Genomic DNA, 25640 nt, shown 5'->3' on the forward strand with positions numbered 1-25640 from the left:
GTTCCAACCAAAACAACCAATCAGAAGTAGGAGGAGAGTCTTAGTGCTGTCAATCAACCTCACGCACTGCAGTGTTAATGGCAGAGAAAAAACTTATAGTTACAGGAAAACCGTTTATCTGCCATCATTGGTAGCTATGCTAACTAGACAGAGCATTCACAACAGGCTATGCTAGCTGCAGCATAGCACAGAGAGAGAGAGACAGAGAAGATGAGCAGCCACATAAGATCGTGATTGACAGCGCTTAAACCCGCCTCCTGCCTCTGATTGGTTGTTTCTAGATAGCAGTGGCAGAAGGCAGAGGAAATACATTTTTCACAGATTATCTCTCATGCCATACTTTCACAATTTAATGACAGTTTTAAAAAATATGCAAAAAAAAATATTTTTATAAAAGTTACATCCTGGAGCTTTAATTTCTCTTAGGACAGGACAGGTCAAGAGGGACGTGGCAACATATATCTGTAATTTAAATGCTAACGTAAAACTGTTTGGACTGCTCCCAGTCCAGACAGAAAGCTGTTTTTTATTGCCATTATATAAAGATTGTTTGAATTTCTGTCAGTAATATATATATTGTTTTTGTTGTATAATTGTAAAAAGAGCAAAGACACTGAGAAATCCCTATAGATTCCCTGGAATGATGCTAACTAGCTTGTCATTGGACACAGTGTTGCTCACCTATTTCACTGGGACAGGGGTTAAAGGTTATGCTGGTATCGAGGGTTAGAGCTGCTGAACACCGTCACCTTTAAGCGCACCAATCAGGAACAAACCATTTCATGCAGATCCAGGGAAGGATTCAATACAAATTTAGACGTGTGCTTTTTGGTCTAGGAGGGGTAACGTGTAATTTTTACTGCTAAAAACAATTTTTTAAAACAGAACATGATTAATTTTGTAATCGACAAGGCCCCAATTTTTTTCTATTTCTATGAACAAAAAAAAACAACACTATTTTGTGGGGGGGCCCTGTCCATCCAGGGCTCTTATAATTGTCCATATTCAAAAACCAATCAATGCATTGAAACCTTGTAATCAACAGCAGTACAATGATAGGAACAGACATACAATTCAAAAATCAAATCTGGAATTATTGTCATTGGACTGTTAATGTATTTAGGGTTGCTGAGGGCTGCTCTCAAGCTTAACTAGTTTAACTGAACACTGAAAATACCATGGAGTTATGATATCTTTGATGTCTGCAGAATAAGACCTTTTATGACCAGACAGAGTCCCAAGAACATGATAATGCACAGACAGGGGAAGTGGACAGAAAGGAGGAGCATAATATGTGCCACCAGGCTTTTGCCCCAAGGGTGTGTAATTAGGACAGGAGGGGATAGAGGTGGTGGCTGAGTCTGTGGGATCTCACAGTAAACACCAGTCCAGCCCTGGTAGCACTGGCAGGTGAACTTGTGCCTCATGTCCAGAATGTCATGGCTGTTGAGGTGACCCCTTACCTCAAAGCGAGGGCCACCAGGGGCTGGGTTATGGTGGATGTGAAAGTAGCGTGGGTTGAGGTGGAGATAGTAACGTGAGTCCAGGCTCTTTCGGACACATCTTCCATTCTTCTTGCAAAGTGCTTTGCTGCATAATTTAGCTGCTGCGGTGACATTTATGACATAATGTCCTAACGGTCCATCAATGTACTTCTTTACAGTAAGGCAGTTCCTCTAGAAGAAGAATAAAACGAGACATTGTCAATGCTCTTAAATAAGAACGTATCTCCTTCCATGCAAAATCAGCAAAAGATGAAGAATTAAAGGATAGTGATAACTTCAAAAAAAATTAGTATTACAGAAGACTACTTTAAATTGCTTAGTTTTCTCTGCTTTGCTTTTAACATTTACCTTTGACCGAGCATACTCTGATGATCCCCAGAGGACAACACCTGATGCTCCCAAAGCAGCACTCTCCCCGATAGTATGAACTAAGTCACTCTTTAACAAAATGAAAACTTTCAGTTGAGTTTAGTTAATATTTACATGGACAAAAAGGTTCATTATCTAACAAACTCCATCAAATTGCATTAATATCTGGTTCTACTGCAATTATTCCTGAATGAACATGGAAGGACAGTGTAAAGTTGATTGCACTGAGTTTTCTGCAAATGAAGAGATGAACTTTGCAGCAGCTCATCATATTGAGCATGCATCCTGTAACAGTAGAAAGAAAAAAATCCCTTTAAGTTGGCAGTATGTGACTTCTATCAGAAATGTTTTGTTTACATATTGCATTCTGTAACATTTTTCATAAAAGTTACACACTGCATCTTTAACAGGAAAAAACCCGCAGCAGAATCAGGCTCAATGTGAGAAGCCATCTGCCACAACTTACTGGGGACTTGGGAAGTTACAACAGACACAAAACACAGATTCACTGGTCCAGGAGTACTTTCTATGTTGAAAAAATAAGAGAAAAAATTGTTTATGGCAGCAATAGTGGTTTCATCTAGGATAGAAACATAGCTAAACAGATGAGCTTTCAGTTAGTTGTATCTTTAACAAGAAGAAACCTGCAGCAGAATTAGGCTCAATGTGAGAAGCCATTTGCCACAACTTTCCCCAGTAAACTGAAATACAGCAATAGGTGTACCATCTGCAGAAAGGACATGAAGTTAAAGGCAACAATAGCTCAGCCAACACCCCCAGACACAGTCACAGCTAAGCATAAGACATAGCTTCTATAAAGAGAAAAAACAGATGGCAAAAAATGAATGGCAGAAAAACAACAGATAATGCATCATTGGAGGTAGTAAGATAATGTGTCAGAGTTAGAAGTGGTCACTATGTCCTCTCACAGCATAGGAGCTAGCCAAAGCAAGTCTAAAAATAAATTAGCTTTATTAAAGAGTACTGGTAAGATGGCAATAACATTTTTTGTTTAGTTTTTTTAATGAAATGTAAATTTTTTGGGCTACAGTTTGCATGTGTAACAAATGCAGAAAAGAAACATAACCTGCAAGCAGCTGTTAGCTAATAGCATCAGTAGCTATGACCTACCACAGCAATCACTTAATAATAATCAAAAACATTAAGCCTAAACATATACTACTGAAACAGATGGAATGTTTTGTTCTTTATGTGGCAAATATTTGAGTGTCAAATCCTGAAACATGAAGTGGTGTTGTTATGGCAACAAATATGTGTGTAGCAATACAGAGAGCGAGAAAGACTTGGTTTTGAGTTGTACTTTAACGGTTTTCCCTTTGCTGTGGAGCACGAAATGAATAATATCTACATGTCCAAGTTTGATGGAGTTAACAGAGTTATTCTACGGCGGCAGCGCGGCTATGGATGACATGTAAAAGAATAGTCTTTTTGCCCCCCAGCTTTGTCCGCATGCGTGGAATTTCCTTATGTAAACAATAACATGCAGGTGGTCTATATTTGTAAATCTGATTATGATTAAGTCAATGCTTCACCAGCTATGAACCTGGCTACACGTCACTGCTGGTATTGGTCCAATAAGTAAAATTAGGCTGATTTGAAAAACCTTTGTTTATTTTCATCTTGTTGTCCTTTGTGTTTTGGAGGGACACAGGAAGGAGTTGGTCATGCAGTATTTGTTCAGTTGTGTGTCAACTTTAGTGATGCAGTACAAGATTATGGGTTGTTGAAGCAGAGAAGCAATATAGGTAGTGTGGTCACTTTTAATGATGACAAAAGTGTAGAAAAATATGTATAATATACATGATATCAGTTAATACTGCCAAACATCAGAATTAATAACGGCTAATAATATTGGCCTAAATTTTCCACATCAGTGCATCCCTAATATTCTTCTATAGCTTAGAAAATTAACCTGTAAAAATAATAGTTCACATTTTAGGCAAACTGGACAAAAACTTAGCTAAAATTCTGAAATTGTATTCAGTGTAATAGTAAAAATCACTACCAGCAGTCTCACAAAGACACTTTAAGAACATATCACAGTCTACAGTGTTTAGTTTATGTCTTTGTTCTTCTCAGTCAATTTAATAGATAAACTATTGCTCCTTCATAAAGCTACACTGAGCACTGCCCACTTTGTTCTGTCTACATGCATGCGTCTCTGCTCGGCACCCCACCACCCCGTCACTGCACTTCATCAGGATTTTGCTGGGTAGCTCCAGGAGGACATCAAATAAAAGAGGGGCTCTTATTCTCCATGCATCTCACCAGTCAATTTAAGTCCAGCTGTCCGCTGGAAAACACTGAATACCTGAAAATCTTCATCAAAGAAACCTCCTGTATCCTGGACAGAACGTCAAAAGTGGACATGTCAGGGGAAAAGAGGACATTTTGTCACTCTACATAACAGTAGAAAGTAATTGTGCATAACACTTAAATAAATGTCTCAAAACGTGCTTTCACAAAATGTTCAAAGCCTAGAAACACCATTTTCCTTCAACCGTTGATTCAGATAATATTTGGCAAATCAGCAGGGCACAGGAGATGAATGCAAGTCCAAATTTGCTAAAGTGGGCTTGAACCCCTATTGTAACAGCTTGTAGTTTAAGTTTATCTGTTGAAATTGCAGAAAGAAACTTTAAAATTGTGATGCAGTATAATTCATTCAATTTTATATTGAAATACTGAAAACATACCTCTGAAAGCACAACAAAGGTGTAGGCATAAAAAGGTCTGGAGTAGACAAAGACTGGCAATGTGTAGTCTGTATGTGCAATGGTTGCAATCCTCATGGCTTCTTTCACTCGATAGTGAACAAACTTGATGGTGTTTGAGGAAGATTTCAGCTCAAAGTCCAGGTAGATGGATGGGTAGAGGGCTGTGCTTTTTTTCCAGAGCCACATTAAATGGTCATTGCGTACATGTTCAACATTGGGACATTCACCAGTATAGCATTGTGGGTGTTGTTTGTAGCCATAGTTGTAACAGTCTGGAAAAAGATAGAACCCCCACAGACCGTCTGGTCTCCGAGCTTCAGCCAGCGCCAAAGTGAGATTCATGAAAGCTTGCCCTGACTTTTCAAAACGATCCTTTGCTTCTTTTTCCACTTTGCTTTCTGGCCAGTGTGGGTGGAGCTTGTGGATCTGTTCCTTGGACTTTTTACGGTAGATGTCTTTGGAACCCCAATTTCGTACCCACTGAGGCCTCCAGTTCTCCCAGTCAATGACACCGAGGCCTCGAAAATCCTTGTGTGGTATTAGCTTGTCAATGTCTACTCGGGCCTTGTTCAGATGTTTGGAAATGCTCTGGTTCTGTGGCAGGCCACCATTGATAGCAACACCTGAGCTGGAGTAGTATGGGTAGTATCCCAGATGACCATGGTAGAATATTGTGACATTCGGTCCACTTAATGTCTCATTAAGGTTTGCTACAATGTCAAAAATGCTGAGGTCTAGATCCACCTTAAATCGAAGGCGACATGACTCGGTAGGGGCGTTCCAGATTATAACAAAAGGCAGATGAGGGATCAAAGGTGTTTGAGCTGGTTTTGTTCTGTGACCTTGAACTTGGAGCTTTTCCTCTGTGCCAAGCCATAGGACCAGTGGCAGGAGGTGGAGTCCTATTTGCACCATGGCCGATGGTTCTTCATGAAGCAATTAGTGAGATAGGGAGAAAAAAGAAATTAGATGTTCAGAAAGAGATCATTTGAGCATCAATGAACAAGGATAATCAGCCAGGCCTTTGAACATCATGAGCAATGGCCACTGAAGTGAGAGCTCCAGATTCCACAAACACAAACCTACTTTGTTCTCAAAGAGTAAGACTGCTTTGGAAAAAATAGTGAGTACATTTTATTTATCTAGCATCTTTCTCATACAGCAGTCACAAAGTGCTTCATAGTAAAAATAGTTTTAAAAAATTAGTAAACGCAATGAGAACACAAAGGCACATTAAATGAAATCAAACTGTCATTAAATAGATGGAACTCCAAAAGGTCAGAAAGTGGCAAGCTTCTCACAGATATAGCATGGACACTCAGTAGAGATTTGTTAAAAAAAATTAATGGATTTATTTTAACAAAGAAATATGAAGTCTACTATGGACTTTTCTTTTCTCCGAAGAGTTTTTGCAGCGCTAGTGGCTCGTATTTTTTGCGACAGTAGGCAGACAGGAGAGGGGGGATGACATGCGGCAAAGGTCGCCGGGACCGGGAGTCGAACCCGCGTCGAGGACCAAGACCTCCAGACGTGGGGCAAGCTAACCACCGCGCCACCACAGCACGCCCCCTACTATGGACTTCTAACAGAAATTTGAAAATCAAATCACATTTTATTTGTATAGCAGATTTCACCAACAAGGCTTTTCAAATCACAAAAACACAAAGTCATGCAACATAGAATCAATAATCAAAACATTACATTAAGTCAAGTACTATCATTAATTTCATAATTACTCTAACCTGTCATGATTCCAGCCCTTCAGCTCTGCCTTGGCTGTGCTGATTGCTTATTGCCCTCACCTGCACTGAGCTGGTTCCTATTTAAACAGCTGCTCGTCACCAGCTCAGTGCGAGATCGTCTGTTGCCACTGTCATAGCTTTCAAGCCTTGTCGTCCCATGTTCCAAAGAGTTTTCTGGTTTCTGATCCTGCCTGTTTTTGACCACAGAGTTTTGCCTAATCCTTCTGCTGTTGAAAGTCCTGTTGCTGAACCCTGCCTGTTTCTGACCCTGCCTTCTGGATTCTGGTTTTTCACTGCCTGAGACCCTCCCGTGCATGACCCCGGACCGTTTCAAGACTCAGCTTCTGGTTGGTGGATTTTGTCCCTGTCGTCTGCGTGTCCCCCACCCCCCGCCCCCCTTGTCCATTTACCCTACCTGCCCCTGGCTGGACTCCTGACCTCTGTGGATCCCCCATCCCTGACTCCACCAGTGAGGCCACACCCTTCCACACCAATTACTTTTGTAATGAAACCTTTGGTGAAACATCCTCTTGTTGTGGCTGCGTTTTGGGTTCTGGCTGATTCTGCTTTTACCATTACGTAACCAGGTGGATTTTCAGTCGAGATTTAAAGGAAGTCAGTGTTTCAAACTGTTTTACAGTTTTCTGGGAGTTTGTTCCAGATTTGTGGTGCATAGAAGCTGAATGTTGCTTCTCCATGTTTGGTTCTGGTTCTGGGGATGCAGAGCAGAACCAGAACCTGAGGGGTCTGGAAGGTTGATACAACAACAGCAGATCTTTAATGTATTGTGGTGCTGAACCGTTCAGTGATTTATAAACTAGCAGTATTTTAAAGTTTATTCTCTGAGCTACAGTGGAGGGACTGTAGAACTGGGGTGATGTGCTCTGACTTCCTGGTTTTAGAAAGATAGAGCACATAACCAGCAGCAGCATTCTGGATCAGCTGCAGCTGGAGGATTGATTTTTTTTTTTTCAGGCAGAAAAGCATCTTTCCTGTTCATAATCTATATTTGGATCTCTGAAGTCTGTAACTTTTGTTTTGATCGTTTTTTGGTTTGTTTTGTGTTTTCATGAAGTAGCAAACTCCTCACAGGACAATTCACTGTTCAGTTTACGGAACACTTTGTCACACCAAATCCAGTTTTTTTTTTTATCCTTCTGGCCTTATCCCCAAGTCATGTCTACACTACTATGTTACAAATGTTTTGTTTTTAACTTGCACATTCTTATTGAAAAGTACACATTCATGTTTATTCTAGAAGAATTTGCCATTCACTAAACTACATCTTTACACAAGTCTAAAAACTCATAAAAGCATTAGTAATAATTCACTGGGTTATTGAGTCAGTTAAAAGCATCTTGGTCTCTTGTTTACAAGTTGATGCTTGGATTGAACAGGAGCTGGACAGAGGAACTGGTGCATGATAAACTGGTTCCAACTCTCACACATGTCATGAGATATAGATCATAACTAAAAAAATCAGTTCCTGGATACCAGCCAATCACGTTGGGTTTCTTTGTAGATGGATGGTCACACGTAAAGTGGATAATTCAACACAAAACCATTTTTAGATTTATAAAACCTTTATTTGATGTGTAAAATAGAAAGGAGAGCCTTTATAATATTTGTTTTTTTGTTTTTAATTAGAACAGCCTGTCTTTTAAAATGTTTTTTTTTTGTCTACCCCTCCAGGGGGTCTTTTTTGTGGGCTCTAGTGTCCCTTATATGATAGTAGGCTGACAGGAGACGGGGAAGGAGAGGGGGGAAGACATGCGGCAAATGTCGTCGGGTCCGGGAGTCGAACCCGCGACGGCTGCGTCGAGGACTCAATATGGGTCACGCTAACCACTATGCCACCACGGCACGCCCCCTCTTTTAAAATGTTTGAAAAGCTTAATATTGCTTGTCATTCATTTCAGAAAGTGAAACTTATTTTCACTCATTACACACATAGTAACTGTGATTATGGTTTACAGACGATAAACCCCATTAATAATCTAAGAAAATTAGAAAATTATGAAAATGGAGAATATTAAAACTTAATCATCTAACTCAAAAAACTTGCAAAGCTGTTAATACGCAGTCAGGCATTAAATTGTTTTGCATGGAATAACAACTGCCTCAAAATATTTTTTTATGTATTCCCATGAATGGAATCAATTTCTTAACAAGCATTGGTTTAGTCTGTTTGCAATTCTGACTCCATATCTTGTCTGTCATCCCTGCTTTGCTCTGGTCTTATGAAGGAGCCCCACCACAAACCTCATCTAATTTCCTCTGGTGCTCCCCATATGCAAGTAATTCACATTTCATCCTTTCCAAAGTTGGAGAAGAAACATAGTGACTTGGCTCTTAAGAAACACAGACAAAGAGGTTTCCTCCAAGAATGAAATGGAAAATCTCCCAGCGTTTCCAGCACAGTTACCAGAGCAGAGGAGGAAGAAACCGCCTTTGAGCTGAAGGTTCTCAATGTAAGTATTAGCACAAAGCTGAGGTCATCTAATCATTTTAATAGGAAGAGCTCTCAGGGATCACAGTAAGAATCTGGATCAGTACATAAGCTAGGAAAGAAGATGGCTGAAGGAAAACATTCACAGTTTGTCATAAATCGATTAGATGTTTCCTTGAAATCTTTTTTACTATGACCTTTTTTTCAGTTTGTCTTGGGTTCTGACAGCAGGCTCTACAGGCTGCGAGTTTCTCACCGGTTTTCATGGTGAAGCTCAACCAAAACAAGCAGAATGTGGTGAAGCCACTCTGGCGTTCCACAAAACCGCAGGAAAAAAAGGAGCCTCTGGAAAAATTATGACTCCTGACCACAAGACAGACCCCCCAAACGCAAAGTCTCAGTTCGTACCAGCATGAAAGACTCCTTTCGATGATTTGTCTTACATAAACACAACTGCACAGTTTAAAGCAGTCAAGGTTGGCTGATGGGAACCAGATGGTTCTGAAATAAATTGTCATTCTGAGAAAACCTTTTTTGACGTAGTGATATTTTCCTACAAGCGATAAGCTACTGCTTCATAATGCTAATCTCAAGATTCCATAACCTTTCTCAGTTAATAGGTTCAAATAACACTTAACTTGAGTTTAACAATGACGCTCTTTGACCATGTAAAATACCTAAGAAGCCTGTAAAAATAGCAAAAACTGCAATTAAGGTACTGAAAGAACATCTCAAATGTTTTAAACTTTAATCCCAGCAGGTACCATCTCATACAGTCAAAGGCTGAGATGGTCCATTCATCAAACCATGAATACTGATGACAATGATCACATGCCAGGGCAACAAGCCACCAGCCACTGCCTCATTAACACAGTTTTTGGACTGTAAGTTAGGTCTGCTACAACATCCAAGAGTTCTGATCAATCCGTCATCTGGACATGGAGACAGGATGGACCAGGACATAGACATCCACCTGGACTGACAGGAGAGCATGGAGACTCTGGAGGAGCTGCAGAGATCCACAGCTCAGGAGGGAGGATCTGTTGTCAAGACAATTATTAGCTGAATAAAGTCAATGTTGAGACATTCTATAAGTAGTTACATAATCACAAAATTCTTCATATTCTTGCCAAATTTCCCATTTTGAGTCAAGATGGGATTTTTTAACAGGAAATAAGACAGACATCTCTCATTGCTAAACAGAGTGAAATGAAATATAAAAAAAATCAATTGATAATTTTATTTATATTTTAATTAAACATTTTGAATCCATCATACTAATCAATGAAAAAATGTTTATTGGCATCACATACATGAAGCCCTCCTTGCAATCACCTGGAAACTTCTCCTACAGATTCACTATTGGTTTTAGTTAAAGACTGACTTTAGTCAAAATTCATTTAATTCATTTCAAAAGGAACATGTTGGTCAAATTGAAAGATCATCTTAATCTCAGATCTGCCAGGGGTTTCAATATGTTAGGTTAGGGAATAACTGCTCTCATATTGTACTAGTTAATGACTACTCTCAATATTTTTTTATTTGTCTTTTTTTTCCATTGTATTTTATTTCAAGTGTAAGATAAATAAATCTTTTTGTAATATATTGCACATTTTCTGACCCAAAGCTGCACCTTATGCACAACACATATTTAACAGTAAATCTTTATACAAAAAATAATATTAATGCAAAAAAAGAAAAAGTACTCCTAACCAAACAAGCAAAGCAGACATGCAAAGCAAATGAATAATCAACAAAACATGGAAGCAAATCACAAACTAAATCTGCAAAGGAAAAAAACGGCAAATGAACATACAGCAAAATTACAAAAAGGGCTCACTAAGAGGGTTTGAGCCCTTAGCTCACAAAATTCAATTATTAATTGGGTAGGTGACTACAGCCTCTAGGGGACTTGGAGGATTTCTTGTTTCTTTTGCATTTCCTTGCAATAGTTTTTGCATTCTCTCGCAATAATGTACGGATCAGTTCATGCGGCATAATTGAATACTTTCTGCTATAATATAAAGTTTTCATAGGGTTTTTCCATGTATGTTAATATCTGGTTTGTGAGATATCTGAAGTTTCATATCTTTTTCTTTAAGATAGGAAATGCACCGATGTGCAAAATGCAAACGCAGAACAGGCCAAACATGGGCTTTCCATCTTTTTTCATCATTTCTAAGATATAAACAGTATGATTTGTAAGAAGAAAAGAAAGAAAAACTACATCCAAACTATATGGACTATTTTGGAGTTATTTTCACAGTGAAATAACTGACTGACTTGATTTTGTCTTTTTGTGTCAACCTTACACAGACACAAACATGCAGTGAATAAATGGATTTTCAATCAGTTTGTTTTGCTCCAAAGAGTTCAGAATATATAAAGACATTTTCACTGAGACTCTTTGTGTATACGTATATTTGAAATTGACATTTGTGACATTGTGACAAAATAGACTTGCATATGTTGCAATCAGAAATATTTGCTGATTGCAAAATGCTAAACGTTTTGTGAGGGAACACAAAAATATTGCGAGGTAACTGAAAAGAAAAAATTTCTGTAGATGACAACCAAACTGAAAACAGCATGAAGCAGCAGGACTAGGACAAAACAACGGCTCCTTCAGGATGTGCACACCGTACCTATAGGTCAGGTCTGCACACCCAGAGGCTGCAGGAGGAGGCGGAGAGCCTTGGAGGTTTCACAGCCAAGTCCCACAACAATCCAGGAGCTAAAGGCAAAATTTAGTGCCAGCCATGGGACAGAGCCCAAAACAAGCTGGACAATGAAATCACCTACCCTGACGAAAACCCCAAGCCCAAGGCACCTGTCCTACCACACACACTCCCAGAGAGCATGAGGGAGACACAATCCAACCACAGTCCTGAACCCAAGACAGGCATGATTATAAAAAAAACAGTCTGAAAGCCAGACAAAGGGAGAGTACAACACTAACCTGGATGCGATGACGAATGCAGTGTTTGGAGAAGACATGACTCTGAATGAGATATTCCACAACATGCCATCGCCACAAAGCTCAGTTGAAATGGTATGTGTATAAGTGAGGAGGATACGCACTTAGCTTTAAAGGTTACACTGGTGCCATCTACCACTGACCTTAAAAGGTGAACCTGCACCAACATGCCACAGATGCATCAAGAACAAACTGCAAGAAGTCCCAAACCAGGGCTGCAGAAACACATGATGTATTTTTCTTTTTAAACTCTGGGAGACAAAACAAATATTGGTTCCTGTAGAAGATGTGATGGACTCCCCAATGAAGCTTGAACATTTGATGCTGTGAGCTAATCAAATGCTCGCAGCATAATGGACGTAAAATCCATTAAGTTTGTAAATGAAAGGCTGACTGGAACAAAAGGGTTCAAGGATTAGAGTACAGGTAAAGATTCAAAAATCGCTTTCAGTTCACCATTTTTGTCCCAAGACTGTACATAATTCTGAAAAATGAATTAATGTTTTTTCTGTTTTGACCGACTAGAATTTGTTGATAGTCCCTAAGTGACCAAACACATTCTGGAGCAAGCACACAGAATCTGCCATCTCTGTGATAGACAGCATGGAAAGCCATCACTGTCTCAGCTGAATCCCAGAACGCATATCTGTAAAATATCCATCTAACAACTAGCTTCACTGCAGGGCTAAACCCACTGTAGGCTGCAACTTCAGGGTTGAACCTTGGGACATCCCAAGGTTCGATTAGCAAAACAGGAGTTTGCTGATTGCTGCTGCTATTAGTTTGAAGGAGTTGAGTAGGGGAGGTGCTTTGTAATATGGAAGCTCAGTTTGGAAACTGTTCCCCAAGTGTTTCATAAACCCAGATGGTTGCCTTGGGAGAGTCAAGAATTCCTAAAGCATGCATGAAGAGTCACACTTCAGGTTGATGACAGAATAACATTATAACATGATGTAAAGCTCGAAAAAGTTGATTTTACATTATACTACCACTTTAAAAGTTCTAAAGACATATCTTAGGCGCAAAACACTTATAGATATCAGTAGCAATTTGTTTTATTATCTTGTAGCAAATAATAGCTTTTTATCTTCTATTTTAAAGATGACATACCTGTCCCCCTCTTCTGGCTGTGTTGAGGATTGTTTCTCTGCCCTTTAATGAGTTAGCATCATTGTTCTGGTGTTATAAGGCTGCAAAATGTTCATTGATGAGCAGCTAAAGCGCATTTCAGCCAGTGTCCCCTGCTCCTCTGAACCTTTGTGTGTTTTCAGGGCACACATGCCCTGCTATTGTTGCACTGGCCCCTCCTCATTACAGTCCTCATTTGTTATATTAAACAGGAACAGAAAATGAGAAAGTATTTTCAGTGTTAGCTACATCATTCCAGTGAGAATTTCTTACATGGAAATTAATCTAAACATATACATGTAGTCCATAGAAGTCTAGGATAAATCTAGTAGACATTGAGATTTAAACGTGAAAGGGAAGAGAATGTCCACCTTGAACCACTAATCTGCAGTCTGATAACCTTCTGGCACAACATTTGAAGTCAGTATTGCTCACTCAAACAGGAAACCTCTCCACACTTGAAGACATTCAGATGGATCTACCTACATCTGTGAATAAAGGTTCTCCGTTATGAAGTTAAGCAAGTGCATTGTAGTCAGGTTGATATGAATACAGCAGCACAAGTGATTAATTATCACTGAGAGTGGCTTTTTATGGGAATTTTTTTCAAAAGTTTTAAATAGGCACAATTTCTCTTACTGAACACTGGAGGAGGATCCCTTCTCCATGGATCCTGAACACAAATAGATCCATTAGCAGATCCATGAGGGATCTGCTAATGGATCTATTTACGTATTCACTTCAGGGGTAGAGCAAGCTGCACCTTGACATGTACCTAGCCATTCGATTGACAGCAGACTGCATTTGTTGATTGGCCCACTGAATTACATCACTGTATGAGCAAAGGCCAAACCTTGCAAACTTCAAATAACATGTCAGTCACCGCACTGGATTCCACATGTTTAAAAAATATTCAAATAAAATCCCACAATATTGATGGTTTTCACATAGAGCAAACTGAACAGCTGATCAGATAATTGCTTGGGCCAGCAATGAATTTCTCTAAGACACAATAAAATATCTGCATTTATTTGAGTCTAACCTCAACCTCACGGTTCTCCACTGCTGAGTGTTGCTGTTAACATCATCGGGGAATCGACGATCTCCTGCTCACTCAAGTTCTCATGTTCTTGCCTATTTTCATGAACACAATAGTGAGAAACAGATCGTCATGGAGATATCCAAATTGGGGTAGAACCAAACTAGACTTTAACCAGTTAGGGTGAGACGGTGTTTTGAAGAACTGAGGTGAAACAAACGGAAATCCTGGGTTGCTTTTTTGGATCAAGTTCATGAGAAGTTGATCTAAAAACTAGTTAAATGGAGGTATTACATAATATAATTTTTTTTAGATTTATATCATGTTATGTTACTCCCTCATAAAAAACCTATCTTAAAGATTCCTCTAAAACATGAGGAATCCTTGAATCTCCCATGACAACAATTTGCCTAACCTCTTTCTCCCACAAAGTACCACCAATTTCCACAAAACTCCTCTTTGTGTAAATTGGCTTTATGAAAATAGGATGGAGACTGCTTCTGTGTCACAGAGCACCTCTCCTCTGCAACTTCCCTGCTCAGCTCCTCTAGACTAGTGGCAGCAGCTTTCAGCAAACACCTGATGAAGCTCATCTAATAAGCTCATCATATGAACTAAGAATGGTTGTTAATGGCATCATGGAGAAGCTTTATTGTGATGACTTCCTCAGTAAAGTTTCTTTTAAGTCATATTTGGCATACAGCATTCTTTTAATAACTGAAGTTAACATAGTTACTTAATTGTGCTATAAAATGGCACAATGGCTGGAAAACATAATACTGCCCCTTTAAAGTTTCCATTCGTTTCCTCCATGTTTTAGGTTTCCTCATGTTTCGCACAGCAGAAACATGAGGAGTTTGGAGTTCTCCTGACAGAACTGGTGGAACTGGGTGCCTTTTCAACACTGACCACAAAGTTTTCACAGGACAGAGATCAGAGCTCTGTGGTTGTCATTAAGACCATTAACTTTACTATAAGCAACTTTGTGATTAATTTGGTGGTAAGCTAATTTGGATGACTGTCCATTTGGAAAACCTGTGTCCAAGCTTTAATATCTGAGATGTTTCTTTAGTATTACAACTTGTGTTGGTATTTACGTAATGAAGTACACAAGTCACTCCTGTAGCAAAACACCCCCACAACACTACCATTTGGTTTCATCAGAACATAGGCCATGTCACTTCACCCAAGCTTTCAAGGTTTTGCTTTTATTTTTGGCATAAAGACTTCCTCATCTCTGAGTGGCCTTTCAATTCATGTTCACTGTGGATGTCAACTCACCTTCAGCAGCATCTTCACAAGATCTTTGGCTTTTGTTCTGCAGTCAATTTGTACATTTTGGACCACAACCTGTTCTTCTCTAGGACACAGAACCTGTCTCCTTCTTGAGGGTTATGATGGTTGGACATTCCCATGTTTCTTATACTTGTGCATATTTATCTGAGCATATGAATATGGCATCTCCACACACCTGGAAATTGGACCAGAGGATAAACCATATCATGGAGCTACTCAATACTCTCCCTGACATTTGGAATAGAAGTTACTGCAGAACCTTAACTGCTAAAGCTAAAGAAAGATTCAGCTCATAGCATTTGGAGTTCACAAAACATCACATAAACATCAGTGAAAATACTTTACCATTTAGACCACAGGAACAAACAAACATGCCACGATTACATAAATCAAGATGTCCCAAAAGCAGGACGGACTGGCATAGGGGCTATTGGGGGATTCCAGGTAGATTCCAGCAGAGAGATGGGCAGAGCAGAGCAGCGGCTTGCTGTTCATGCAGGGCTGGCCCAAGGTAATATGGTGCTTTAGACAGAATCATGATTTAGACTCCCTGAACCTCTTCTACTAAGAACCTCAGCATCACTAACAGTGTTTAAATACAGATTTAGTGAAATCCATGACAGGGAGCCCATTATTTGACTGAGTTTAAAATCAATCACTGATTATTGGTTGTTATTTGCTGTAATGTATATGTAAACAAACTCAGCTCTTACACAAAGATTACACCATATTGTAGCCATGGTAACACAACAATCAAAAATATCCAGATGATTCTTTAAACTTTTACAAAGTAAACTTCCTTATATATTAAATCTTAAATGTACAATACATTTTTTTTCTCTGCTGAATGCATTAAATAAAATGTAATAACATTGTCACTCTCAATGAATGAATGCTACAGGTTTACATTTATGGTTTGTGTTACAATTAAACCATTTCTAGGGGCCCCTGAATGTTTGAAGGGCCCCTACCAGCAGCTACTGAGTTCTATTTGCCTTGATATCTCAGTCTTGCAATTCTAGATCTCAGAGGTACTAACATAGAAAAAATATGTAGTGTTAACCCCTCTGAGCTTTTTTGATCTTTAAAGCAGTCTGTACAGAGGTTAAACAGAAGTAGTAGGGCTTATTTAGTTAAATAGCAGCAAATTTGCTTATTTCATAACATACTTCACAACCAGCAAACTTCTCTCCTCTGGTCTGTTTAACAACTACAGTCTCAGATCTACTCAGACCTCCAGGACTGTCAGCAGCAGAAACAGTAACATTACACCTTTTGGGGAAAACATAGACTAAATTTGCTTTGCCTTTATATATTTCTCTTACAATTCTAGATCTCTCAGATACTAACATCTGAGCAATGTTAGCATCTCTCAGATGCCCCCATCATGATGTTAATGATTAAATATTAGATTCTTGATCAATATGGGTTGTTGCTATGTTGTTGTACAGTGTTTTAAGATCTTGTTCAATGTGCTCCTTTTTAACTTTGAGCCCCTGACCCTCCGAAGGTCTATGCTCAGCCCTGCATACCTGATTTAAATAAATGAGTGATTAACCAGGTTTCACAGCAAATTCAGAAGGGTTAGATTTCCAGAGTTGTTGTTGTTGTATGTTAAATATAGGGTAATTCCATAATTGTTTAGTCTAATTCAATGAGTGTTAGTTTTCCAAAAGTGTTGGTGTTATTCCAAAATTTAAATTTAAGCAACTCCGACAGAATTGCTCCCACAATTCTAAGGTATTTGTGATTTGACGCGTTTGACTGAAGAGCGTGGACAGCAATATCATGGAGTCCTTCCTGGAGCTTACATAGTGAGGTAACGTAAGTCCCATGATAAGGATAGAATGTTTTTTTTTCATATTATAATTGATGCATTAAAATTCCTTTTGCCCAAGAGTTTCTATTAATATATTAGTTCACTTAAACAACTGCCTATTTTTTGTTAGTTGTTAAAGCTAGCCAAACAGGTGTAGAATAAGGTGTTGATTTGTTTACTGAACATTAAAACTGTTAGAAAAATCTGATGGCCATATGACTACCTGAGTTTGTTGGTTCTTCTGCAGTGGATCTCTTTTTATTTCCACAGGAAATAAAAAGCTATTTCCAAGCTACAGATGATGACTCCTTGTCATCATCTGTAGCTTGTGAATACATCTTTGCAGAAGTATTAACTTACTTATTAGGTACATAGGAAACAGGAGACATCATTCTTAGTTGAACTGGTAGCCACACTGCCCTGCTCTGGTCAAACACACAGAGAACAAGGAGGTTCAGCCTTTATTGTTTTTATAAGCGCGTAACCTTCCGCTTCACAAAGTAGTGCCAACCAAAATACAATAATGACAAGCGTCGTACTCAACATCCTCAACATCATGGTGCCACACATTCTAGCCATAACACTATTTTCCAAACATATAAGAACAACATTTTTCAATCTTGGCTCTTGTGGCCGATTTTGTAAACACATCTGCGACCATGTTTTCTGTCGGACAATAAACCAAAACAATTTTACCCTGTAAAACATTGGACCTTATGAAGTGGTATTTAATCTCCACATGCTTGCTCCTCTAGCGATTCACAGGGTTCTTTGCAAGGCGTATTGTCTCTTGGTTATCTTCAAACACCTTTACTGTTTGCTCAAAACTGTGGTCCATATTCTGCAGTAGTTGGGATAGATAGAGCTCTTCTTGGATGGTAGCCGCTAATGCTACATACTCAGTCTCACATGTTGACAATGAAACTGTTTGCTGTTTCTTTGTTTTCCATGAAACTACAGCCTCACTTTGACTTAAGCTAAAACAATACCATGTAGCGCTTTTCCTGTCAAGAACATCGTTGGCCCAGTCGGCGTCAGAGTACCCTATCAGCTCTAGTTTAGTGTCACACTGGTTATAACACAACTCATAGTTTTTAGTCACTTGTAAGTATTTATACACATGCTTTAAAGCCGTCAGATTTTCCTGTCTGGGATCAGACATACAGTACAGACCAAAAGTTTGGACACACTTTCTCATTGAATTCAATAAGAAAGTGTGTCCAAACTTTTGGTCTGTACTGTATGTTGTGACAGTCTGCTCACAATCCAGCTTATATCAGGCCTAGTACAGGTCATGATGTAGATGAGGCTGCCCAGCATTTCTCTGTATTTTCTTTGATCAGTTTGTTTTCCTTCTGGAACCAGATCACATTTGATTTCACTAGGAGTGGCTCTGGGTTTACACTCAAACCTTTCCAGTATCTTCTCAACATATTTGGACTGGTTCATTTTGATAGAACCTTTTGTTTGTGTGAAATCGAGCCCAATAAAATGTATGAGATGAGATCTTTCATTTTAAACTTACTTTTTAGTTTTTCTTTGACCTCTTTTAGACAAGTTTCATTGCTTGCAGCCACAACTATATCATCAACCCACACGAACAAAATCACCTTTCCTTTGTCAGAAAGATTTGTGTAGATACAATGATCAACCTGACTCTGTACAAACTCATTCCTTATCAGGAACTCATGGAGCATCATATTCCAGTTCCTCCCAGATTGTTTGAGCCCATAGATAGATTTGTTCAACTTACACATAAGTTGCACACCATTCTTTGGTTTAACCTGGAAGCCTTTGGGTTGATCCATGTATATCTCATGGTCAATGGATGCATGTAAATATGCGGTTTTAACTTCCATCTGGTTTATTGTACGGTCATGCTGTGCAGTGAGTTGCATCAACGCATGTAGTGACGTTAAGTTTGCAGTTGCAGAGACCGTCTCTGAATAGTCAAGTCCTTCTACCTGGCTGCATCCCTTTGCTACATACCTAGCTTTATATGTATCATACCCACCTTCCCCCCACTGTCTGTCTACCCTCTGATAATAGTACAAGTGAGAAGGTGTTATTCTCTGTAAATGAAATCATTTCATCTTTCATTGCCTTTTTCCACTTATCAGACTTTGGCGATGCCTTAGCCTCTTTCTAGGTCTGTGACAGCCCAACTGTAGCTCTGTAGGTTAACAGTAGTCAATGGTTAACTCACTGCTCTACACTCCACATTCATAGTCCTCCAGGTATTTAGATCCTTACTCTACCTGTGGTACGTGTTGTCTGCGTCAGTAGGTGGGTCTGTGCCCATTTCCATCATGGAAGGTGGAAGTAAGCCTTCCTTGCATACCAGTAAGGAAGGCTGGTGTGGAACCAGAACAGCCCTTCCTCCAATATCCATGGCAGCTTTTGATGAACTCTTCAAAGCACATTACATCTTCATTGTCAACTACCATGAATCCCAGGAGGTAATACATGGGACAATCACTGGTTTAAATCAAAGCACAGTCATGTGACAGGCCAAGTATTAATTGAGTGGGAGACAAAAACATCCCACAGTTTCTGAGTCTTTTGTGTACAACAGTTTAAAATCTATGTATCATTTTTACTTTACATTGAAGAACTTCAAAGTGTATGAGAAATGCTTTTACAAAGGCATATGACTATGTACAAATAACCCCTAAAACTTAGAAGTTAAGCATTATTGTTTGTGGCTAGGAGCAAGTGACCCGGAATTGTTTATTTTTATTTTTTTTTGTTGAATGATTATTATTTGATAATCATATACTGTAGATCAGTGGTCCCCAACCACCGGTCCGCAGACCAATTGGTACCAGTCCGTGCAAGAAATAATGAACTACTTCCGAATCTTTTATTTTAAAAATCCTTAACCGGATTTTACCGGTTACGTCTTGCGTGTCAAAATTGAGCCAACTTGCAGCAGAATGAGTAACAAAACAACATCGGAGTACAGTGAACCCTCGCTATTTCTCGGTTCACCTTTCACATTCTCGCTGCTTCGCGGATTTGCATCGTGCATTGTGTTCTGCATTCTGATTGGCTAAACAGTCTCTCCGCTTCTTCTCTACCTGTGTGTCAATAACTTTGCGGGTAATATGTACACGTACGTAAAACAGCTTGCCACATTTAACATAATCGATGGTGGCATGTCGGTTTATAAGAATCTTTTTGCCCAGAAGAAAAAAGAGCGACAACAACTACAGATAACCATGTTCTCTCGAAAAAACACACCTGCACCGCGGGCTTTAGAAGAAAAAAAAAGAACCCCCTACAGAGCGGAGTCAGGATGCAGCGGCTCAGTCAGAAGAGCAGTGAAATACACGTGAGTCACTATTTATCCTACTGTACTTTGTTTTGTTTTTTTTCATAATCATTTTTTATTTTCTCCCTTTCTAATCCAATGACTCAGGTCGCGGTGGGGCGGCGCTGATCTCCGCAATTCGGGCACAGGAATCCGCCTTCAGTTCATATTAAAATTATTATTTTACAGTACAGTAGTTATTTTTAAAAAAAAAAATGTTTATACAGTACTTTTTATTTGTTAAACAAATGTTTGGGCCTGTAAAAAGGTTTTGTTCTTTGGTTTCAATGTATTATGGAGTATTGGGGACCAATGCTGTAGATCACAGGTGTCAAACTCCAGTCCTCAAGAGCTGCTGTCCTGCAGTTTTTAGATGTGCCACAGGTCCAAAACACTGGAATGAAATGGCTTAATTACCCCTTTCTTGTGTAGATCAGTTCTCCAGAGCCTTAATGACCTAATTATTCTGTTCAGGTGGTGCAGCAGAGACACATCTAAAAGTTGCAGGGCAGTGGCCCTGCAGGACTGGAGTTTGACACCCCTGATGTAGATGAACCAAAAATATAGTCCTAGCATGAGATAGGAAGCATTGATGCAAATTGCAGCAAAGTTTTACTGCCATCTTGTGGTACCAAAGTAATGTTGCAAGTCAACTGTTGAAGTTGGTGAAGCACTTTTGACAAATATTTGAAGAAATTACGTTCTTCAAATGTGAAGAACGTGATTCTTCACGTTAATGCAAATAAAATCTGCTCCAGTAACTGACTCTCCCATTCAGAAACCCAACACTGAAGAAAGACAGTGATGCTGACATGTCCAAATAGGAGAAAAAGTGAAAAGTATTGATGTAGTAGCACAGCTGAGAAAAATGTCTCCTGAAATAGTAGCAAAGTATCTGGAAAGACTTAGACTCAAGGGTCACTGAACAAGTATGTCCAATAGCAAAGTTAGTTATCTTAAAATCATTTAAAGTACTGTCCAATTATGGAGCTAAATTAGTCTCAGAAAGATTCACACAGTGTACAATGAGATTTGCATGCACACAATAACAGCCACAAGCGTACAACACAATTTGTAAGTGCATCACATAATTCACAAATGTGTATAACACAATGCATAAATGTGTACCTCAACATTCATATATGTGTAAACGGTTTGTCAAATTTACATTTCATTTTGCTCAAGTAGTAATAACTACACAGACAAATCTGACAATACAGGTGCACACATTTCCAGCTACAGACGAATTGGTCAACATGAGCACACAGATCAGCTTGTCTGTGCTTTTGACTTTTGAGACCTTCTTACACTTCATGTATGGTCTTTAAAAAAAATTTTTTATAACAGTTACATACTACAGCTTTTGAAACTGTGGCTAATTTTAAATACCCCGGGTTATTCCTGGACAGTCAGCTCATTTTTGCAGAAAACACTGGCTATATTTTTAAGGAATATTTTCACAGACTATCTTTTTAGAAGACCCAGTGATCTTGGGGTTACCTAACTAGAGTTTGTGTACAACCTCTAGTTAGGTAGAGGTTGTTGAGTTAAAATGTTAAAACTTAACATTTTAACTTGACTTTTAACTCATCTCAAGTTTTAACTGTTGAGTGTTTTAACTTTTCATCTTTTCAGCTGGTTTGGTCACATGAGCTGCAGACTACCAGACAATTTTTAAAGAAAACTTTCAGTGGCAGGTAAAACAGTAGGTAAAAGTTTGAGCTCATGAAGGCCTTATTGTGTTCATCTGGTAACTATAGAACATTTATTAGAAGTGATTTATTGACAGTGTAATAATTATTCTTAGCCAAACTAAATTATAGCATTTACCTATAGCATGCTAAGTGTTTTACTCGATGCACAAACTATTGATATCGTGATTTTATGAAAGAGTTTTATTTTATCGTTTTAGAGTCGAAGAAACATTTCCACCTTGGAAGACTAAATTGTTTAGCCATATTTTTCCTATATATAAGACTCAACCAACAAAAAGTCTCAGAATAATATACATGGCACAGTAAAAATAAAAATGTGAATTATTGATTATATCTGTTTAACAACCCGGGTTATTCGTCCGTGAACCTAATTAATTTGTTTATTGACTTTTGCTCAGTTAAATTTCTTATGTATACATTGTAAATGGTACTTTTATTATAGTTGATCATGTTGTTTTTCATGTCTTATTTCTTTTGTTCCTCCTATAATTGATGGCGATATATAGATATTGTTTATAATGTATAAAGGTATTGTTTATGTCACCTAATTAGCTCTACATCCTGAAGAAAATGGAAAAATATGGTGTGTTAGAAGATAATTTATCTTTTACGTTGCCAGTAATGGCGAAATTAATAGTAAATAAAGATGTTGTAGTATTCTCATTTAGTGACGTCTTATTGGCTACTGGTTTCCTGGAAGTTCATCTCGTTCTCCGTTCAGCTGAAGGTAAAGACTAAAATACAGTATATGCTTAGTAATATGCACTCCCATGACGAGAGTGCATATTATTGAAGTTAAAGCATGAAAAATATGCCTTGTTACATTAGCTAGTGCCCCATGTGTCCCTACTGAGAGCCACCATGTCGTTGTCCCAAACGTGTCCCATTGAGATCAGTGAGCATATTCTGTTCCTTTCATTTGGGTTTTTGTTCTGTTTTTCATATTGTTGTTGAATAATAGCCTTTATTTGAACTATGTAATTATTCAAATGTAAACTTTTACTGATTTTGGGTAAAATGTAATGTTTAATATTGTGTTTGGAAAATGCTTTTGCAATTTACAAAAAAGTGAATTGATAATACTGTGAAATACTGCATTGAGGTAAAAGAATTACTGTAAATTTGAGCAATTTAATGACAAATTTATGTCAAAATATGATGTCTATAGAAACATGATTTAAGGATTAAATCTAGAATAGCTTAATAAAAATTCTATCATTCTGCTGGTCCTGTCTGTTGACGGGTCAGGGTTTTTTTTGAATACTGGATTACTCCTGAGGTGGATTCCTCCTGTGACTTTGATGGCGAACCTTCCCACCTGGACTTGGAGAAAGAATTGGATTCCTTCTTTTCCATTTGGAGTCCTGCTGTGTCCTGGTGTGGTAGGCCTGTATCACTCACATCTTCATTGGTTATGCGTGTGTCAGGATCTGTGTTTTTCTGTGTTTATTTAGAGTTTTCTGTGTCCTTAGTCTCTTCGTTGTCCTGTCCTCCCCTTGATTGTTCCCAGGTGTGTCTCGTTTCTGTGATTACCCTCCCGTGTATTTAACTCCACCTGTGTTCCTTGTTCCTCGTCGGGTCCTCGTCAATTTTTCGTCAATGTCTAGTCTATCCGTTGTCAGTGTGTGTACTACCTGTTGCTGGGTTTATTTATAATTAAAAATCATCATTTTCATCTGACCTGGGTCCGCTGCGTCTGCCTCACCACCAACACCACACCGCTTCATGACAGCGTGAGGCCACTGACTGACATTTCATTCTTATTGTTTCATCCCGGCATTTTGGACATTACCTTTTGGACAAGATTTTATTTGGGACATTATAACAAACTGCTGTGTAGGAAATTCTCCTCATGTGAATGGTGTTGAGTCAAACCTGAATTGGAACTGAAATTGATTAATCTGTTGATCACGGCTTAGAATTCAGATTACCAGGGTGCACCCAAAAGATTTTAAACTGAGAATTAGCACTTGGCCAAGTATTATTATTTTCTTATATTTTATTGTGTGTAATTTTATTTTCATAATTGTTTGTCTTGTACAACTGTTTGTCAATTTTATGGTTTGTAACTGAAGCCAGTTCTTTAAATTCATCCAACTGCCTTTATGTGTCATTTAAATAAATAAAGGCTTTATGTGTTTAAAGCTTTTAAACACACAAAAGTCTTTAAACTTTTATGTGTTTAATAGTTTAAGTTTAAATTGCTCTTAAAGTGCTCCGATAGCGAACCTCTTGGCCCATTGATCTAAAATATATAATACTCTTCTCTACTGTGTTACCTGCGTCTTGTCCTTGGGTCACTTCCTACATTCCATGTCGCTGTTAATGTTAAATATCTGAGACCCCATCCTGTTTGGTGTGTGATCTTGAGTTTGGATTGCATGTGATGATTTTGCAGTGAATCGAGTGCATCTTATGTTTGCAGTGAACTTTGTGTGGGTTTGTCCGCCTAAAGTGGTGTTTTGAATTCGGGTTAAACATTATCAGATTGAGAACGAATGGATGAAGTTAACGGGAAACCCTCTTATTTGTGCAACAATAAATATTAACTTTATTCTGGTTGTTGTTTATTACTCTTCAGCTTGACGGAGTCATAACACGATGCTACGTCACATACTGCTTAGTCAGCACATTTCTTAGAAATACGTCCTACCTGTGGAAGTTTCGTTTCACGTGTTTTATTTCATCATAGATTACGGTAAGTTTTATTTAATTTATTTTATACTTGGCTTTCATGAAGCTGCTGTATTATTTCATGTTTTTAGTTTCCATGACAGCAGCTTGTAAATATATTTATAAATGGCTTTAGTTTGCTGTCTGCAATGTCGTTACTGCTGTAAACAAGTCATTGTTTGGCAGTTCATCAGGACAAAATAAGTTGTTTTGTGAGCTATTTTGCCCCTATACTTTAAAATATTTTAGTTTAATTACACTTTTTTTTTTTTTACTAAACCTTGATAAATAAAGGTTTAGTAGATGTTGGTAGAGATATTATGTGACATTGAAGCTGTGTAATAGCGGTGTAATATTAGTGTATATTAAGCATATCCTATCATTTCAGGAGCACAGTGACCTGTGCAGTTCGGTGACACATTGTGTCTGCGCTGCATTTGATAACAGACATACAACGTATTAATGTGAAAAAAAGAGTTGCAGTGATCTGTATTTGTCTGCGTTTAATTTAATTCCAATAAAAACCTGTTTCACCCTGTCACTGTTTTATTCTTACACCTCTGTATTTAAAATATTTTTAACAGGTAGGATATTCTAGTAAAAGGAGTAGTGCATACATCGATAGCTTTTCATTTTAAATGGGGAGGATATTCAGATGAAGGAAGTGATCTTCTTGTGGTTTTGTCATGTATATAAATTGTTCCAATGCTAAGCTAAACATAACTCCTAAGCTTCCACTTCAGTCCCATCACTCAAATAATGTTATCCAATATATTTAACATTAACACAACTTGCTATAGCTTTCTGTTTGTAAACATAACGGTAGCAGTTTTGGACAGACTTGGCTATCTATCCATGCTATGGTAGGAAAATCTGA

General features: G+C 38.4%; 1 protein-coding gene across 1 annotated transcript in view; it reads right to left on the reverse strand.

The window, feature by feature from the left end:
• The window catches only part of hyal6 (hyaluronoglucosaminidase 6), a 27807-nt gene continuing 2167 nt past the window's right edge, over window positions 1-25640 (reverse strand). The window contains exons 2-4 of the mRNA XM_032548420.1: window positions 4592-5538; window positions 1854-1943; window positions 1-1676 (exon numbers count right to left, since the gene is read on the reverse strand). Of these exons, the coding sequence (XP_032404311.1) occupies window positions 1185-1676; window positions 1854-1943; window positions 4592-5527 (1518 nt within the window). The 5' untranslated portion in view covers window positions 5528-5538 and the 3' untranslated portion in view covers window positions 1-1184. The remainder of the gene's footprint in view (window positions 1677-1853; window positions 1944-4591; window positions 5539-25640) is intronic.

The sequence above is a fragment of the Xiphophorus hellerii genome, chromosome 2 (genome assembly GCF_003331165.1).
Source record: "Xiphophorus hellerii strain 12219 chromosome 2, Xiphophorus_hellerii-4.1, whole genome shotgun sequence".
Classification (NCBI taxonomy): Eukaryota; Metazoa; Chordata; class Actinopteri; order Cyprinodontiformes; family Poeciliidae; genus Xiphophorus; species Xiphophorus hellerii.